At 39.3% G+C, this 16,305-nt stretch overlaps 1 protein-coding gene across 1 annotated transcript in view; it reads right to left on the bottom strand.

Annotated features, from left to right (window-relative positions):
* The window catches only part of rgmb (repulsive guidance molecule BMP co-receptor b), a 41,403-nt gene that overhangs the window by 10,425 nt on the left and 14,673 nt on the right, over positions 1–16,305 (bottom strand). The window contains exon 2 of the mRNA XM_039758351.1: positions 6,264–6,781. Within this exon, the coding sequence (XP_039614285.1) occupies positions 6,264–6,781 (518 nt within the window). The remainder of the gene's footprint in view (positions 1–6,263; positions 6,782–16,305) is intronic.

Here is a 16,305-nt window from a genome sequence, read left to right as displayed (position 1 = left end):
TTGCTGAACACATACAGTACTCAGCAATTAAAAGTCTGAATCATAAAACCCATGCATTCTGATCGTCTCGCCCCCACTAGTGTCACTGTCACAATCTCCAAGTTATAAGCAACCATAATGACTAATTCATTTAATATATTAAGCTCATTATTTCATCGGGAAGCAAAAGAGGCATGCAATTCTGCACCATAACACTCCTATAACTACAACATCTTGTCCTAGGGTTACCTGAATAAATACGGATGATGTTTAAGGACACACAACCAACAGAACTGTCAAGCAATTAGGGAGCTGATATATCATTTGCTATAAAAAGGCACTGTTTAATGGAGTGGGCATTATTGATAAAGTAATAACAGCTGGCATCTGCTTCGGATTCTAAATATTACAATTAAAAGTCTCATTGTTTTGCTCATCGCCGTCCAGGCTGTCTTCCATCATCTGATCATTAAGAAAAGCTTTCATGTTATGCCCTCAGGAATGTTTTTGCCTTTGAACTCAATGCCAGGTAGATAGTGTACTTTTAAAAGAGCTGACGATACACTCACCTCCATCCACATTTCATCACAAAATGCAAAACATCCATCCATCCAACCATCTATTTTCTTTCTTTCTTCCTTCAATAAAAGGAGTTAACTTTGTATAAACACTTTTCCATAGTGTTATGATTATGCACATTTGGCACTTTTTCGAACATTTGTTTAAGTCTTTTTTCTTGGTGATTATTTCCCATTATGGGTTCGGAGGTTCTTAATCTGTGTTGTTTTTTTTCCATTTATTTTCATTTTAGAAATTGTTTTCAGTTATTTGAAATTATTTTGTATCATTTTTGTTTTATGCATTTTGTTTTTCTCTGGATGCCTCCATTATGAATTGCCATCATGATATAACAATGGTTGCTATTGTATGTGTTCCCGGAAGTTATGTAGTACACGTTAACTGGTGTGATGGCAAAAGAATCAGCACTTTGGACGTGTCACTATATGAATTTGCAGATATTTTAAGAAAACAACCTTTGTGTGTGTGTGTTAATTATTTCCCTTTAGATTTCCCAATTCCTGACTTTTGCTTTTCAGTTGCTTGCTGTAACTTTTGGGGTTTGATTCTGGTTAACGAACAATAATACTAACTTTAGGTTTTGAATTACTGGCTCATTTCCTTTTCTTCTCCTGGTTAAAGATCTCTAACGAATGGTCTTTGAGCTGAAATGCAGTGTATTACAGCACACAATAGCTGACAGTGTCTGAAATCATTTCATCTGCGCCATAACTAAAGTGAGTGTACAGACTCGTCCAGTGTCTGACTGGGTGCCTCGGACATTAGTAGGACTGTCTATTTCTGAAGGAATTTGAGGGAGGACCACCATCTCACTACAGGCTCCACAGTCAAGAAATTTTGAAACTGAATTCGATGAAAGGAATGTAAAATGATGAAAAATGTGGTAGAGCGGGGTGAACAATGTCAGTCCTGGAGGGCTGCAGTGGCTGCAGGTTTTTGTCCCAACCCAATTTCTTAAAAAAAAATAAAAGAAGAGAATTATTGCTGATAAAGAACCTATTGCTCAAGCAATATTTTAATGCTTCATTTTACTTGTCTAGTTAATTAAGATTTCACGCTCTTAATTACTTAATTTGGTCTTAAACAACTACATTCCCTGTTTTTTAATTGTTCCTTATTAGCAATAAGAATTAATGACGAAGGAACCAGCAGTATTCTCTCTAACTTTGCTTCCATTTACACTTGTGAGAATTCATCATTATTTGGTTTAATAACATACTTGGAAGGAGACAAAAAGTGAAGGACTGAGAATTACTCATCTATTTTATTCTTCACATCATTTGAATAATATCCTTGGAAAGGAAAAAATCTACGATGCAAGAATGACCTGACATGGCAGAATGAAAACACTAATAAGCCATAAAATTACCATATATACTCGCATATAATTCGGGTCTTGAAAGCTGAAAAATCTATCATAAAATCAGACCCCGACTTATACACCCATTCAAAAATGCAACACAATTTTTTTTACATCTTCTTGCTTCCTCCAATATCGCACCAGTTTCTCAAACACATCAAATTTTGTTGCAGCAGCACAGTTACCAATTTCTTTCGTCACTTCAACAACTTTTAATTTAAAACCAGCTTCATATTTTCTTCCGGGCGAATGCTCCATCTTTGAATATTTCCGGTATTACCGTGTGGTCATGTAGGCACAATACATACAAAAATAAGGCAGTGTGCTCCGTGGTTACTCTCTCAGGTGGGTGTTAGCATATCATAATCTCTTGAACAAATAACAAGAGTTTTCCTTATTTGACTTATGCGACCGACATTATAAAATACCCAAAATCATACGGTAAAATCAATCCCCGTCTAATCCGCGGTAGAACTTAAACGCGAGTATATATGATAAACAAGATCTGTTATTGGCAAGGATTGGTGCCTAATTAACTGGATTGGAAAAAAAAAAAACCTGCAATCACTGCAACCTACCAGGTCTGATGTTTCTCACCCCTGTTGTAGAGCATTGGAAAAGAGGGGTTTCATTAAACACTATTGACTAAATTGATTATGAGAACTGCATGTTAGAACAACTGAACCATTTTAATAATGTATCTTGGAAATTTCCTGAAGTGATAATGCATTAATTTCCTAAATTCGCTTAACCCACCTTCAGGGCTGCAAGCACCCAAAATTTATCAAAACATACTACACGCTGTGATTTGTAAGTTGTAAAAGTATCCAGCAAAAAAGATCATCAATTCATTCTGAATATGAACTTTCATGGCTGTTTATGCCTCAGAGCTTGAGCCAGATGGATGTTGAACGAGCATGGAGTGCTCACCTTCATCCTGTCGCCAATTAACTTAAAACATAGGATATGGAAGGAAAACTACAGAGTCTAAAGGAAAACACACACAAACATGATAAAACAAACAAAAAAAACACAACATGTTGGCTCAATCCAGATAGCTGCGAGCCCAAGATCTGAACCAGTCCACTGGAGTTATGAAGAACTGATAAAAAATGTCATTGATTGAGTTTTGTACGAATAGCATCAAAGCATTGATTACTAAACACTAGTATGTTATGTCTATCATACAAACAAGTAAGGGTTCATCATGTCAGAATTGTAAAAATGAAACATCCATAAAGCGATAAGACAGATAGATAGATAGATAGATAGATAGATAGATAGATAGATAGATAGATAGATAGATAGATAGATAGATAGATAGAAATTACTAGTCAAAAGTCCAAGAAACTTGTTGTAGAAGAAGAAGAAGATGGAATTATATATTTATATAGCTCTTTTTTGAGATTCTCAAAACACTTTACATAGAGAAGGGCAGCCACTTCAAGCACCACCAATGTGCAGCACCTACCTGGATGATGCAATGACAGCCATTTTGCATCAGTACGCTACCAAAGTTAGTTACTAGGTGATGAAGAGGTGGAAAAGACAGTTAATCAGTTAGGAAGGGAGGTGATTAGGAGGTCAGACTGACACCCTACTCTTTACAAAAGATGCCCATAGATCTTTTATGGCCACAGAGAGTAAGCACCTCTTTTTCACATCTCATCCGGAAGACTGCACCATTTTTGCAGCACGTTGTCCCCATCACTTTACTGGGGCATTGGAATCCACCCTCAGACCACATGGTAAGCACACCCAGCTGGCCTCACCAACACCTCTTCAAGCAACAACCCAAGCTTTTCCTAGATGGTCTCCCATCCAAGTACTGTCCAGGCTTGAACAGGCTTAGCTTCAGGTGAATGACCTGTTCTGAAGTTCACGTGGTAAGGCTGCTGGCTAACAGAGTTGAAGTAAAAGAGTTCAAAACTGCCTTACATATAACCATGTTGTAATCTGGGATAAAATAATTAATTGATTCTATTAACACAAATTGTATTAATAAATTGAGCTGTCAATTTCTAAAACCTACTGTTGCTTTCTTCTCTACTATAAAGTATAACAAATACACATGGGAGAGATTTCTCAACTGAAATCCTCCACCTGCGTCCTTGACCCAATACCAACCAGGTTTTTCAAAGAAATATCAGGCGTTCTAATTGACAATATTCTGGACATAGTAAATTCGTCATTAGATACGGGGGTCTTTCCAGACTGTCTTAAGACTGCTGTAGTTAAACCCCTTCTTAAGAAACATAATCTTGACCCCTCTGCCTTTGAAAATTTTAGACCCATTTCTAACCTGCCCTTCTTAAGTAAAATTTTAGAGAAGGCAGTCATTATGCAGTTAAATGACCACCTAAATAAACATGCTATTCTTGATACTTTTCAGTCAGGCTTCAGAACAAATCACAGTACAGAAACTGCACTTGTTAAAGTAGTAAATGACTTGCGGGTAAATGCAGACAGAGGCCATTTATCTGTTCTCATCCTCTTAGATCTGAGTGCTGCATTTGACACCATTGATCATAATATTCTTAGAAATCGCCTTAGTCAATGGGTGGGCCTCTCTGGCAGTGTCTTAAATTGGTTTGAATCCTACCTGGCAGGGAGAAAATTCTTTGTGAGTTGTGGTAATCAAATCTCAAAGACACATGATATCCGATATGGTGTTCCACAAGGCTCTATCCTGGGTCCGCTGTTATTCTCAATCTACATGCTTCCGTTAGGTCAGATTATCTCAGGTTACAACGTGAGCTACCACAGCTATGCTGATGACACACAGCTGTACTTATCTATAGCACCTGATGACTCCGACTCTTTCGATACACTAACACAATGTCTTACTGGTATTTCTGAATGGATGAATAGTAATTTTCTCAAACTAAATAAAGAGAACTGAAATTTTGGTAATTGGCAATAATGGATTCAGCGAGGTTATCAGAAATAAACTTAATGCACTAGGATTAAAAGTTAAGGCGGAAGTAAAAAATTTAGGGGTAACCGTTGACTGTAATCTGAATTTTAAATCGCATATTCATCAGACCACTAGGACAGCATTTTTTCATTTAAGAAACATAGCTAAAGTTAGACCTCTTATATCATTGAAAGATGCTGAGAAATTAATTCACGCTTTTGTTTTCAGTAGACTAGATTACTGTAACGCACTCCTCTCAGGACTACCCAAAAAAGACATAAATCATTTGCAACGAGTGCAGAATGCAGCTGCTAGAATCCTAACTGGGAAAAGAAAATCCAACACATTTCTCCAGTTTTGATGTCACTACACTGGTTGCCTGTGTCATTCAGGATTGACTTTAAAATACTGCTTATGGTTTATAAAGCCTTAAATAATCTCGCTCCATCTTATATATCGGAATGCCTGACACGTTATATTCCAAATCGTAACCTTAGATCTTCAAATGAGTGTCTCCTTATAATTCCAAAAGCTAAACTTAAAAGAAGTGGTGAGGCGGCCTTCTGCTGCTATGCACCTAAAATCTGGAATAGCCTCTGGAATTCGCCAGGCAAATACAGTAGAGCACTTTAAAACACTGCTGAAAACACATTACTTTAACATGGCCTTTTATAACTTCACTTTAACTAATCCTGATACTCTGATGTTCAATTCTTCATAATAACTATTCATGGTGGCTCTAAAAATGACTCTCTTCTGTTTCTTTTTCCGGTTTCTTTGTGGTGGACTCAAAGCATCATGATGCTCCAACAATGATGGACTGAAAGCCAGAAGTCTACGTGACCATCATCATCAGGTCCTTCCATGAAAATATGATGATTTATGTTAGGTAGAATGCCCAGAGGGGACTGGGCGGTCTCTTGGTCTGGAACCCCTACAGATTTTATTTTTTCTCCAGCTTTTGGAGTTTTTTGTTTTTCTGTCCACCCTGGCCATCGGACCTTACTCTTATTCTATGTTAATTAATGTTGACTTATGTTTATTTTTTATTGTGTCTTCTATTTTTCTATTCATTTTGTAAAGCACTTTGAGCTACATTTTTTTGTATGAATATGTGCTATATAAATAAATGTTGATTGATTGATTGATTGATTTCCTTCTTTCCCGGATGACGTGAGACAATCCCTAATTCTGTCCCATTTAAAAACACAACCGTGCTTCGTATGAAGCATTCATCCATTATCAAAGTCTCCTAATGTAATTTAGGGCTGTGGTAAAAAACAAAAGCAGAGTTTTCAAATCGTAATAAGCCAGAAAAATACCTAGAAGCAAACCATTGTACAAAAGTAAAATTTCTTGCTTAAACAATTAAAAATGATAGCGAGGATGTCCATCCTCCTGGCTGCATCAGAGTAGATCACTTCATACCTTGTTTGTTGCAGTAGCACTTGAACCTGGCACTACTGGTACATTCGTCACTTGAACGGACAAGTAGTTGTTGTCGATCAGGGGCCAAGCTCCCTCCACCTTACATGTCTGAAAATGGTCCTTGAAAGTCCTAAGATGTGGGTCCCCAAACAGGCCACAGAAGAGGTAGGTGGGTTGGTCCTGGATCCCAGTTCGAATGTCTTTACCCATCCCTTGATGGCGACTGTGATAACTACAGGGCTCGTGGATGACTTCTGTCTGGGTAGAAGAAGTAGGCCCATCCTTGGAGCAGTTGCGCTGGCTAATGAGATCACTGATGCCTAGAACAGCCGAGTGAAACACCAGGTTTCCACGACAGGCCTTGGCGGTTCGGTGTGTGCAACCAGAATAGGCGCGCAGTGCTTTGCAAAACTCTGTGTCAAAAACATCCAGCGCTGTGTTAAGATGGGACGTCAGAGAAACAAAGTCCGTTGTGCACTTCTGGATTCGGCATTGTGTGGCCTGTACCTGGCACCCACCTGTGGAGGAACATTAAGAGATTAGGACAAATTTTAAAGATGTCAAATCACAAATTACCTGTCCTGTTACATAAATAAATAATACAAGTACAGTTCGATTAAAATAAGCCATTTAGTCTAACAAAGCTTGCCAAGCACATTGAAGTAAATTCTGAAATATATCATCGAGTACAGATCATAAAGTCCCCAAAGTGTCTACTATGTTACTTTGTAATTTACTCCATTATTTATGTTGTGAAGACAAACCTCCTAATGTTTGTATGGAATTACCATAAACAACAGTCCAGCGCGTTCATAATGAAGAAAAACACCCAACATTCTTTGTACTAATTTCATTCATAGACAGAGCACTTTGACCTGCCATTTCTCTTTGGTCTGTTCTCGTCTACATTGTTCTAATTAGAGACCGAACATTCAGCCCATCAAAGCTCACCAGTCTTATCCATATAATTCTTCTAAAATTACATCAAGTCAAGTTTTGAAGGTCCCTAAAGGCCTACTGTGTATTACACTACTTATTAGCTTATTCCAAGTGTCTATGGTTCTCTGTGCGAAAAAAAACTTTGCTAACGTTTTTGTGAAATTTACCCTGAACAAGTTTCCAACTGTGTCCCCATTTTCCTGATGAACTCATTTTAAAGTCATGGTCTCGGTGCATGGCAATAATTTCTTTCATAACTTTAAACATTTCCATCATGTCTCCTCTTACTCTTCTTTTGCTTAAACTGTAAAGGCTCAGCTTTGTTAATGTTTCCTCACAACTCATCCCCTGCAGTCCTGAAATCAGCCTAGTCGCTCTTCTCTGGACTTTTTCAGTGCTGTTCTGTCTTTTTTATAGCCTGGAAACCACAACTGCACACAGTAGTCCAGATGAAGTCTCATCAATCGCTTATGTAATAGGATATCAAAAGCTTTTGGAAAATTAAATTAAATATTATCACATATCTGATCAAATGATTTTGTTAGTAAATTGGATTCTGAAAGTATTCAGACCCCTTTACTTTTTACATATTTTGTCACGTTGTAGCCTTGTGCTAAAATCATTTGCATTTATTTCTCCCCATATCAAACAACAATCAATACCCCACAATAACAAAGTAAAAACAGGATTTTAGAATTTTTGGCAAATTTATTTTAAAAAAACTGGAATATCACATTATCAGAAGTATTCAGACCCTTTATTTTGTACTTAGTTGAAGCACCTTTGCCAGTGATCCCAGCCTGGAGTCTTCATGGGACTGATATGACAAGCTTTACACACATTTATTTGGGGACTTTCTGGCATTCATCTCTGCAGATCCTCCCAAGCTCTGTCAGGTTGTATGAAGACCACTGGTGAGCAGCTAGTTTCAGGTGTCTCTAGAGATTTTTTATTGGGTTCGAGTTTAGTCTCTGGCTGGGCCACTCAAGGACATTCCCATCAATTTTCCTAAGCCACTCCTGCATTGTCTTTTCATCCTGCTTAGGGTCATTGTTTGTTTGTAAATGAATTTTGGACTTTCTGGTTGATAAACAACAGACATTCTGCATTGGCAACAAAATCTCCAGCACTGAAAAGCCCCCCATGGATGCGTACTTAGCCTACTTCTGTTCACCTTGGTAACTCATGACTGTACTGTGATGTACAACCCCAACAGCATCATCAAGTCTACAGATACCCCGGTGGTATCGTCAGCAATGATGATGAGACAAAGCACAAAATGGAAGTGGAGCAGTTGCTAGACTGTTTCAGGTGCAACAACCTGACTCTCAATGTTGATAAAACTAAAGATATGATTGTAGACTTTAGCAAACCACCCCACAACATTTCACTTTACATCAAAAGTTCTGTAGTAGAGAGAGGGAAAAGCACCAAATTATTTGTATGCACTTAGTGGAGGACCCAATGGGGTCTATCAATACCTCCTCCTTAACCAAGAAAACAACTCCACTCTATACGCCAGCTGTCAAGTCTTCCATCACATTTTACAGGAGCACCACTGAAAGCATCCTAAACCGTTGCTCTTCTGTCGGGTAAGGGAACTGTAATGCTTCTGATCGCAAGTCCAAATATGGATAGTGCACACTGTGGTGACCATCATTGAGACTTCTTTCCTTTCCATTAAGAACATGTTCACCAAGTGTTACATCTATAATGCCTCCAATGCTGTGGGAGATCCCTACCACCCTTCCCACAATCTCCTTTCCCTGCTTCCACCTGGCAGATGGCATTGGAGGCTGTGGACTAACACTGCCAGGCCAAACAGCAGCTTCTTCCCAGAGGTAGTCAGGCTCCTGAGTATAATGTTACCCCGTCCCTGCAGTGCACCCTTATCATAGACTTTTACCTGATCACTCTTCTGTTCTGCATTCCATTGCATTCCTTGTCCCAAGTACACCTCCTATAATCACTGATTGCTGTTTGTCTATGTGATGGCTATTTGTACAGATGTTGTTCTTTGCTCTACATTCCCTTATGTAAATTACCCCCCACCCCCCCCAAATCTGTATGTTATATTGTCATCCTTATTGCCTAAATATTCCACTGTGGCTGTGGGAAACAACATTTCCTACCACAGTATATGCTGCACCAAGATATTTCTATAGATGGTATGATAATAAAGCCCACTTGACTTGATTTTAGTGACCGCCACATGTCCATGTGGGCATTTTACCTGGCAAAAGTTTCCTCCCAAATCCAGAAGACATGCAAGGTAAATATAATTCGGGACTCTAAACTGACCCATCGAAGTGTGTGTGACTGTGGGGACTGCATGTTGTCCCCATTTTCATGTGTGATGTTTCCTTCTTATTCTCTACTAGTCATTCCAAAGATGTTCAGGTTAGGTTAACTGCCAACTTTTTAATAGCAAATTGTGATTGAATATGCGTGTGTGTGTGTGTGTGTGTGTGTGTGTGTGTGACCCGGGTTCACTTCCTGGGTCCTCCCTATATGGAGTTTGCATGTTCTCCCCGTGTCAGCGTGGGTTTCCTCCCACAATCCAAAGACATGCAGGTTAGGTGGATTGGCGATTCTAAATTGGCCCTAGTGTGTGCTTGGTGTGTGGGTGTGTTTGTGTGTGTCTTGTGGTGGGTTGGCACCCTGTCCAGGATTGGTTCCTGCCTTGTGCCCTGTGTTGGCTGGGATTGGCTCCAGCAGACCCCCGTGACCCTGTGTTCGGATTCAGCGGGTTAGAAAATGGATGGATGGATAATTTAATACATTACGTCCTCTAATTCTTAAAATGCAGAACTTTATCACCTCCCCCAATCAACTGAAGCCACCACTAATCTTGACCCCCTGTTGATTCTCCCATTATTCTGAGCAATGGATGGATGGATGGATGGTGTGTGTGTGCACAAGTATGGCCTGTGATGGATGAGCCGCTGTATTACCCCCGATGCTGATGGGATAGGCTCCCACCCACCCTAGCAACTTATAAATGCAGTATTTTAGGGATGTCATGCAAGACAAAGGAACAAATATCCAGACCCGTCTTGCCCTTCTTGAAAAGTGCCAGTGGTACATTAAAAAGATTTTAAGAGCATTTAATGTAGGTGGAAAGCAAGATGCAGTCAGAAGCTGCGTAGCCAATACAGTTTTACCAGAAGCAGCGTCGGAACAAAGATGCTTTTAATGCCAATAAAGTGCACTTCAATACCTTTCGCACTAATCTCGGCAGCATTTTCATTCAGTTATGGACTTCTAATGCAGTTATATCATAATGCCCAAGCAGAGTCGCAAATTAAATATGCTTTGGAATCAATAACATCTGTTTTTTTTTTTTTTTTTTTTTTTTTACTGGAACAGATGTCAACCAATCTTTTTCTTTTTTTTCTTTTCTGTAACACTCTCTACTTATGTGACTCATCATGTCAGCCACATCTTCCCCATTATTTCTTTATCTAAAAGGGAAAGGCTTGAAAAGGAACATCAGGTCTAAGCATACTTTCATCTCATGGATGTGAGGCATGATGTTATCATTCTAAAGTTTGGAGCATAAAAACGTGGTTTTCTCTGTCATCATCCAGTTTAAAGAATGAATGAATTAAAAAAAAATTACTCAGAATAAAAAAGGCGCTGTGCTGCTGATCTGGGTGATGAATTTGGCCACTTGCACTTAAATGTTGTTAAATATTAATAAGGTCGGCAGCTGAGGTTGCGCCATTGTGTGAAACTGCCTGCACTACCACCAATGACCAGATGGTGGCAGCAATGAATCACAAAATTGAATCCAATTGTAAATCCTCCACTCCACCAAGATCTGCTAGGAGCAGAAAGGGGCAACTCAGTGTTACTTTTAACACCTCACGTCCCCAGGCTGCTATGCCTTAAAGCAAACAAAATGAAAGACACTTCACGGGCACCACCACATATGATACGCCGTTCGATTCATCATGATGTCTAGTTATGCAAGGCTTTAAGTGTTTTGGGTTTTACCCCCTATTTTTGGTCTCTGCAACCAAAAACCCTCCTTTTTACACCATGTTTGGACCAAAAAAACTACACCTTTATGATAAAATTTAAACCTATAGGTGTCTTCAGCAAAAATAACTTGAAGTTGTGCATTTCACATCAACTGACCCAAGGGGTTCACAATCAAATGGGATAAGAGGGATTAAAGTTACTTCTTCTCACAAAACTAACAAAAAATTAAAATGTGGAGTGCCGTTCTATGTGGATTCGAGGTTGCTGAACACTAACATGATAATATTAATGATATTTTATTCTTATCTGGTGGTGCATCTTTTTAGACAATAAAGGTCAGTGATTACAAATATGATGTTATTTTTGATCCTTAGGAATCTAGCCCACTATGGACCTTTGGGGAAAAATTTAAGATTTCTATTACAATTGAGAATATTTAGACTTTCAACATTTAAACTGAAGCACATATTTTAACATTTCATATATCTGATGCAACTATTTTTAGTTTATTATTCTAGCTCCTGAAGTGAATCATTACATTTTTATGAATACTCTGAATTAGGGCAGCTTATGCAAATTCAGACTTCTTATCTTTATCTGTGTCACACATGCAAGTGCAGGTAGTGTCTTAAGGGTCTGTGCCAAAAGAAACAAAGGGGGGAAAATTGTTAAAGTGACACCGGCACAAACCTATTTCATTTCCTGTCCTAGGATAGAAGAACAGGAAGAGCTTTGACATCACTTTGGGAAATTGAATGTAGCCCCGCCCATCCTGCCTGAATCACTATTTAAAGAACTCACTGACCAGAAATCAGCATTTACTTTGGGACCACCTTCCTTGGACAACAGCTAATTTTGTGCCTAAAGAGTTGTATCTAGCATTTGTGGAGTATTTTTACTTTTCTTCTTTTTGTCAATTTGGACATTAAGTGGGAAATTCCTTGGGATCCCAACACATCTGTTGCTCCATTTATTAGATAGATAGATAGATAGATAGATAGATAGATAGATAGATAGATAGATAGATAGATAGATAGATAGATAGATAGATAGATAGATAGATAGATAGATAGATAGATAGATAGATAGATAGGAGAGACAATATCTATCTATCTATCTATCTATCTCCATACAGTATACACAATTACACTCTGGTCAGAACCATATGATGTCATTAAATAGATACTGTAGATAGACACTTTATTAATCCCAAGGGGAAATTCACAGAGACGTACTTACATTGAGCAAGACACGACTATTATACATATACAGTATATGCTGTCACAAACTCGACAAAGAGCCATAGTAAGGTCTGTGGCAGCCACACATATACTGTATTATTTCCTGGCTGCAAAACTGAAATAAGTGATGGCACTGATGTGCACAAATCAGAGTCCACAACAGAACTAAGGGGATAGGGAAAAGGTGGAGACTTTTAAAGAACAGTGTAGGAAGTGACGTCAAAGGGGCCGGGACCGGAAGGGACTTCATCCATAGGTTCGGACCCAGAAGTGACATCAACAGGGCCAGGTGGAATTTTCTGTGAACGGTCTGCAGAGAAGCGACAAAAAGGAGCAGTGCACCCTGCCACATCCCAGTCTAGCTTGGAATTGCCCTCATTCAAGCCCTTTAGCTGGCTCCCATTCGCACATGTATGACATTGCTCACACAGTTGTGCCTCGCTTAATGACGCCACATGGTTCTGAGTAGAGTGTCGTTAGTCAATTTGGTCGTTAACTGAATTGATGTACATTAAGGGGGCAGGGGGAAGCCTCTTTTGTCACACTGACTTTGGATATAAGGCGACACAGGTGCATCGCTGAATTCCGTGTGCAGCATGTGCTGAAAACCTACCGTGCACCAGCAGCACAAAGGGATGTGCCTTTGTGTTATTTCATTTACTGTGTTACTTCATTCATTTATAATATACATAGAACTAATTTGAACATAGTGTGAGAACATATATCAGCCTTAATAAATGGAGACGTGTCTATGTATGTATGTGTGTGTGTGTGTGTGTGTGTATCTTTATGCCCATCCAGTTGCTAGACTTTGGAAGAATAATTTTACAAATAGGCATAACGTGAAGACAGAGGGAAAAAAAAATCAAAAATGGTAATAAAATGACCAAATAAGGGTCTAAAAACAGAATTGTTCTTAGCGGACTATTCTATTGACCAATGTTATATGCCGGCAACAGCAGCATAGTAGCAACTTTCTTCTATGCACTTGGGCAATGTGAACAAGCTGCATCGCGAATGACTGATAACTTTGTGTGTTGGTCAATGGATAAGTGAAAATAATGATAAATTGACATGCATGTCAGGAAAAGAAAGCTCTAATACAATTAGGCTAAAGTCACTAAACCAGGCCAAGGGAGTAGCAACCACTGCCGCATTTTCAGATTGAAACACTTCAATTGTAAGAGTGGTCTGTCTGACGATTGGTGCAAAGCAGAAGTGGTGAAAAATGGAGGCTGTGTCAATTTAGGAAAAGGTGGGTATTATGATATCAGATGAAATTGACAACCGCCATATCAAATAAAAAACATGAGGTCTACAGTGATTTACTTAGATTACAACCCGACTTAGACAGGATCACATCTAGTTGGTATTAGTAATAAAACATCAGTAATATTTATAAACTATTAATAACCCTCCTCTATTCTGTTTCTCTTCTTGGTATCCTCATGTGGCACTTGGTGCCACTGCTCTACTGTTGTGTTGTTTGCCTGCCTATGGAAAAGTCATCTCAGATAAAGGAGCACTGGAGTCATTGAGTAGAAGTGTCCTTTCATCTGATTGGCCATCCCAGTGCTGACTCGGCTGTAGAATGACCAGTAGCGGGAGCCAGTTTGATGGCTGAGGTCTCCAGGACTCTGACACTGTCTGGCTTGTCTGACTCCTTTTCTGTAATCAGGCTGTGGTTCTGCAATTAACTAATGGGCAGATATTGGCGTTTTTCATTTAGGATCATTAGTTTCTACTCTGTTTTTGATCTATTTGAGTGTTTTCTATTTAGTGAATAGTATAATCTATTCTTGCATTTTACCTTCAGAGTTTTTGTGCTGCTCTGTGCCTGCATTTGGGGAGGAGTGCTCAGCATTTTGGACTGTCATGTTGTATTTCTGAGGTGGCCAAGACAGATTGGCCATCTGGCTCTGTGAAGAGGATTTACTTGTGTTCTATTTTATGTGTTGTATTTAACCCATTTGTTAACACTCTCTCTGAATTGCCTTTCCCAAAATTTCTTTCATTTTTTCCCTACAAGGTTTTTTAAATTTTTTCTGGAAGTTTTTTCTAGTCTTCTTAGGGAGCCAAGGCTTTGATGGGGATGGGCTGTCAAAAGAAAGGTCTGTTAAAGCCCATTGATGCATTCCTTGTGTGATTTTGGCTTAATAGAAGAAATAAATTGTTGTTGCTGTTAATCCATGGCTAGTCATCGCTTAACTGAGCCGATATTGTGTTGGGGTTGTAGGAAGGCAGAAACTACTTCAGTAATATAAAGTACAAATATTGGAACCAGTCCTGAACTGGATACCAGTAATATGACAAATTTGCACACTCACACCCATACTCATACTGTTCAAATTTCATCATGAAATAACATTTTGGGACTATGGAAGGAACAATTTGGAGACCTAAGATAAAATCGGGAGTGGTCTCCCCTCGACTTTCTTGTATACTCTGATATGAGGGTGGATATTTGAGGAGTAAGCCGAAAGACAATGGTTATATTTTCATATTATGTACAATAAAGAACCATCAACAACAAATCAAGTCAAATTAATAATATATTAGACAATTATAATTAAAAGTAAAGTTGAGCAAATCAGACTCTGCAGCTGCATGAATAAAAGGTAAAGCACCAATTGCGGTTAGCGGGAATAGCCTAAAAGTTGATAGAAATCTATGTTTTGTACCTAATACTTGTATGCAAAATTTGGTTGACCTAACTGAAGGCGTGCTCCAGTTATCATGTGTACAAACACACATACAGGCACAAAGAAATCATTCCAAAAATGGCGTTTTCGGACTCAGGGAGGCCTAAAACGTAGAGACTCATCAAAATATCGACATCTAATCTTTGGACGATTACAATACTTTCCCAATACAAGAAAGTAAAATGGAAACTCCATATGAATTGTGACTAAGGTGGGAACTGAACCCAGGACTCCATGACTGGTATCCAATATTAAACTTTATTAAATCTTTCATGCAGTATCAGTTCTCTTTACTGCAGCAAAGTTTCATTTATATTACAGAAATTCAGTCAGTCAGTCATTTTCTAACCCGCTATATCCTAACTACAGGGTCACGGGGTCTGCTGGAGCCAATCCCAGCCAACACGGGGTGCAAGGCAGGACCAAACTCCGGGGCAGAGCGCCAGCCCATCGCAGGGCGCACACCCACACACCAAGCACACACTAGGGACAATTTAGGATCTCCAATGCACCTAACCTGCATGTCTTTGGACTGTGGGAGGAAAGCCTCACAGACACGGGGAGAACATGCAAACTCCACGCAGGGATGACCCGGGAAGCGAACCCAAGTCTCCTTACTGCGAGGCAGCAGCGCTACCACTGTGCCATCGTGCCGCCCAATTACAGAAAGTCTTACACCAAAATGTGTTGTCATAAAAAAAAACACACACACTGGAATGAAAAAAAAAAAGGATTGATAGTGATAAAACGTCAAATAAGGAGAACACCCTTAGGAGCTGTGAGATGGCAGTGCCAACCACTACACAACCGCATCACCCCCAATCTGTAACCCACCCACAGGTGCAGCATTATCCATGTGAGCTACCCAGAAACTTCCATGACTTCCACAGGTCCAATAAATAATTAAGTAAACTGCTTTGTATTCACTGTCCTCACACAAGCCCTGAAATCACCGTAGCCAGTATGGGAGCTCTGCGATGGGCAGGATGGTCTGCACGTTATTTCTGATGCAGCTGTGGCCCCCATGACCCTCTACCGGATTAAACTGAGCCAGTAATGGAAGGATCTATGGATGAGTAAAACAACTAGCTTTGCAGAAAGATGACTAATGAATTCCTGAGGAGAGGAAGTTGTCTACTTACCGCATGACAGCCGTAATCCTACCATCATTCA

Source organism: Polypterus senegalus, chromosome 7 (assembly GCF_016835505.1).
Source record: "Polypterus senegalus isolate Bchr_013 chromosome 7, ASM1683550v1, whole genome shotgun sequence".
NCBI classification, from domain to species: Eukaryota; Metazoa; Chordata; class Cladistia; order Polypteriformes; family Polypteridae; genus Polypterus; species Polypterus senegalus.
The sequence above is the reverse complement of the archived record's forward strand: the minus strand, read 5'-3'. Positions and strand labels throughout refer to the sequence as shown.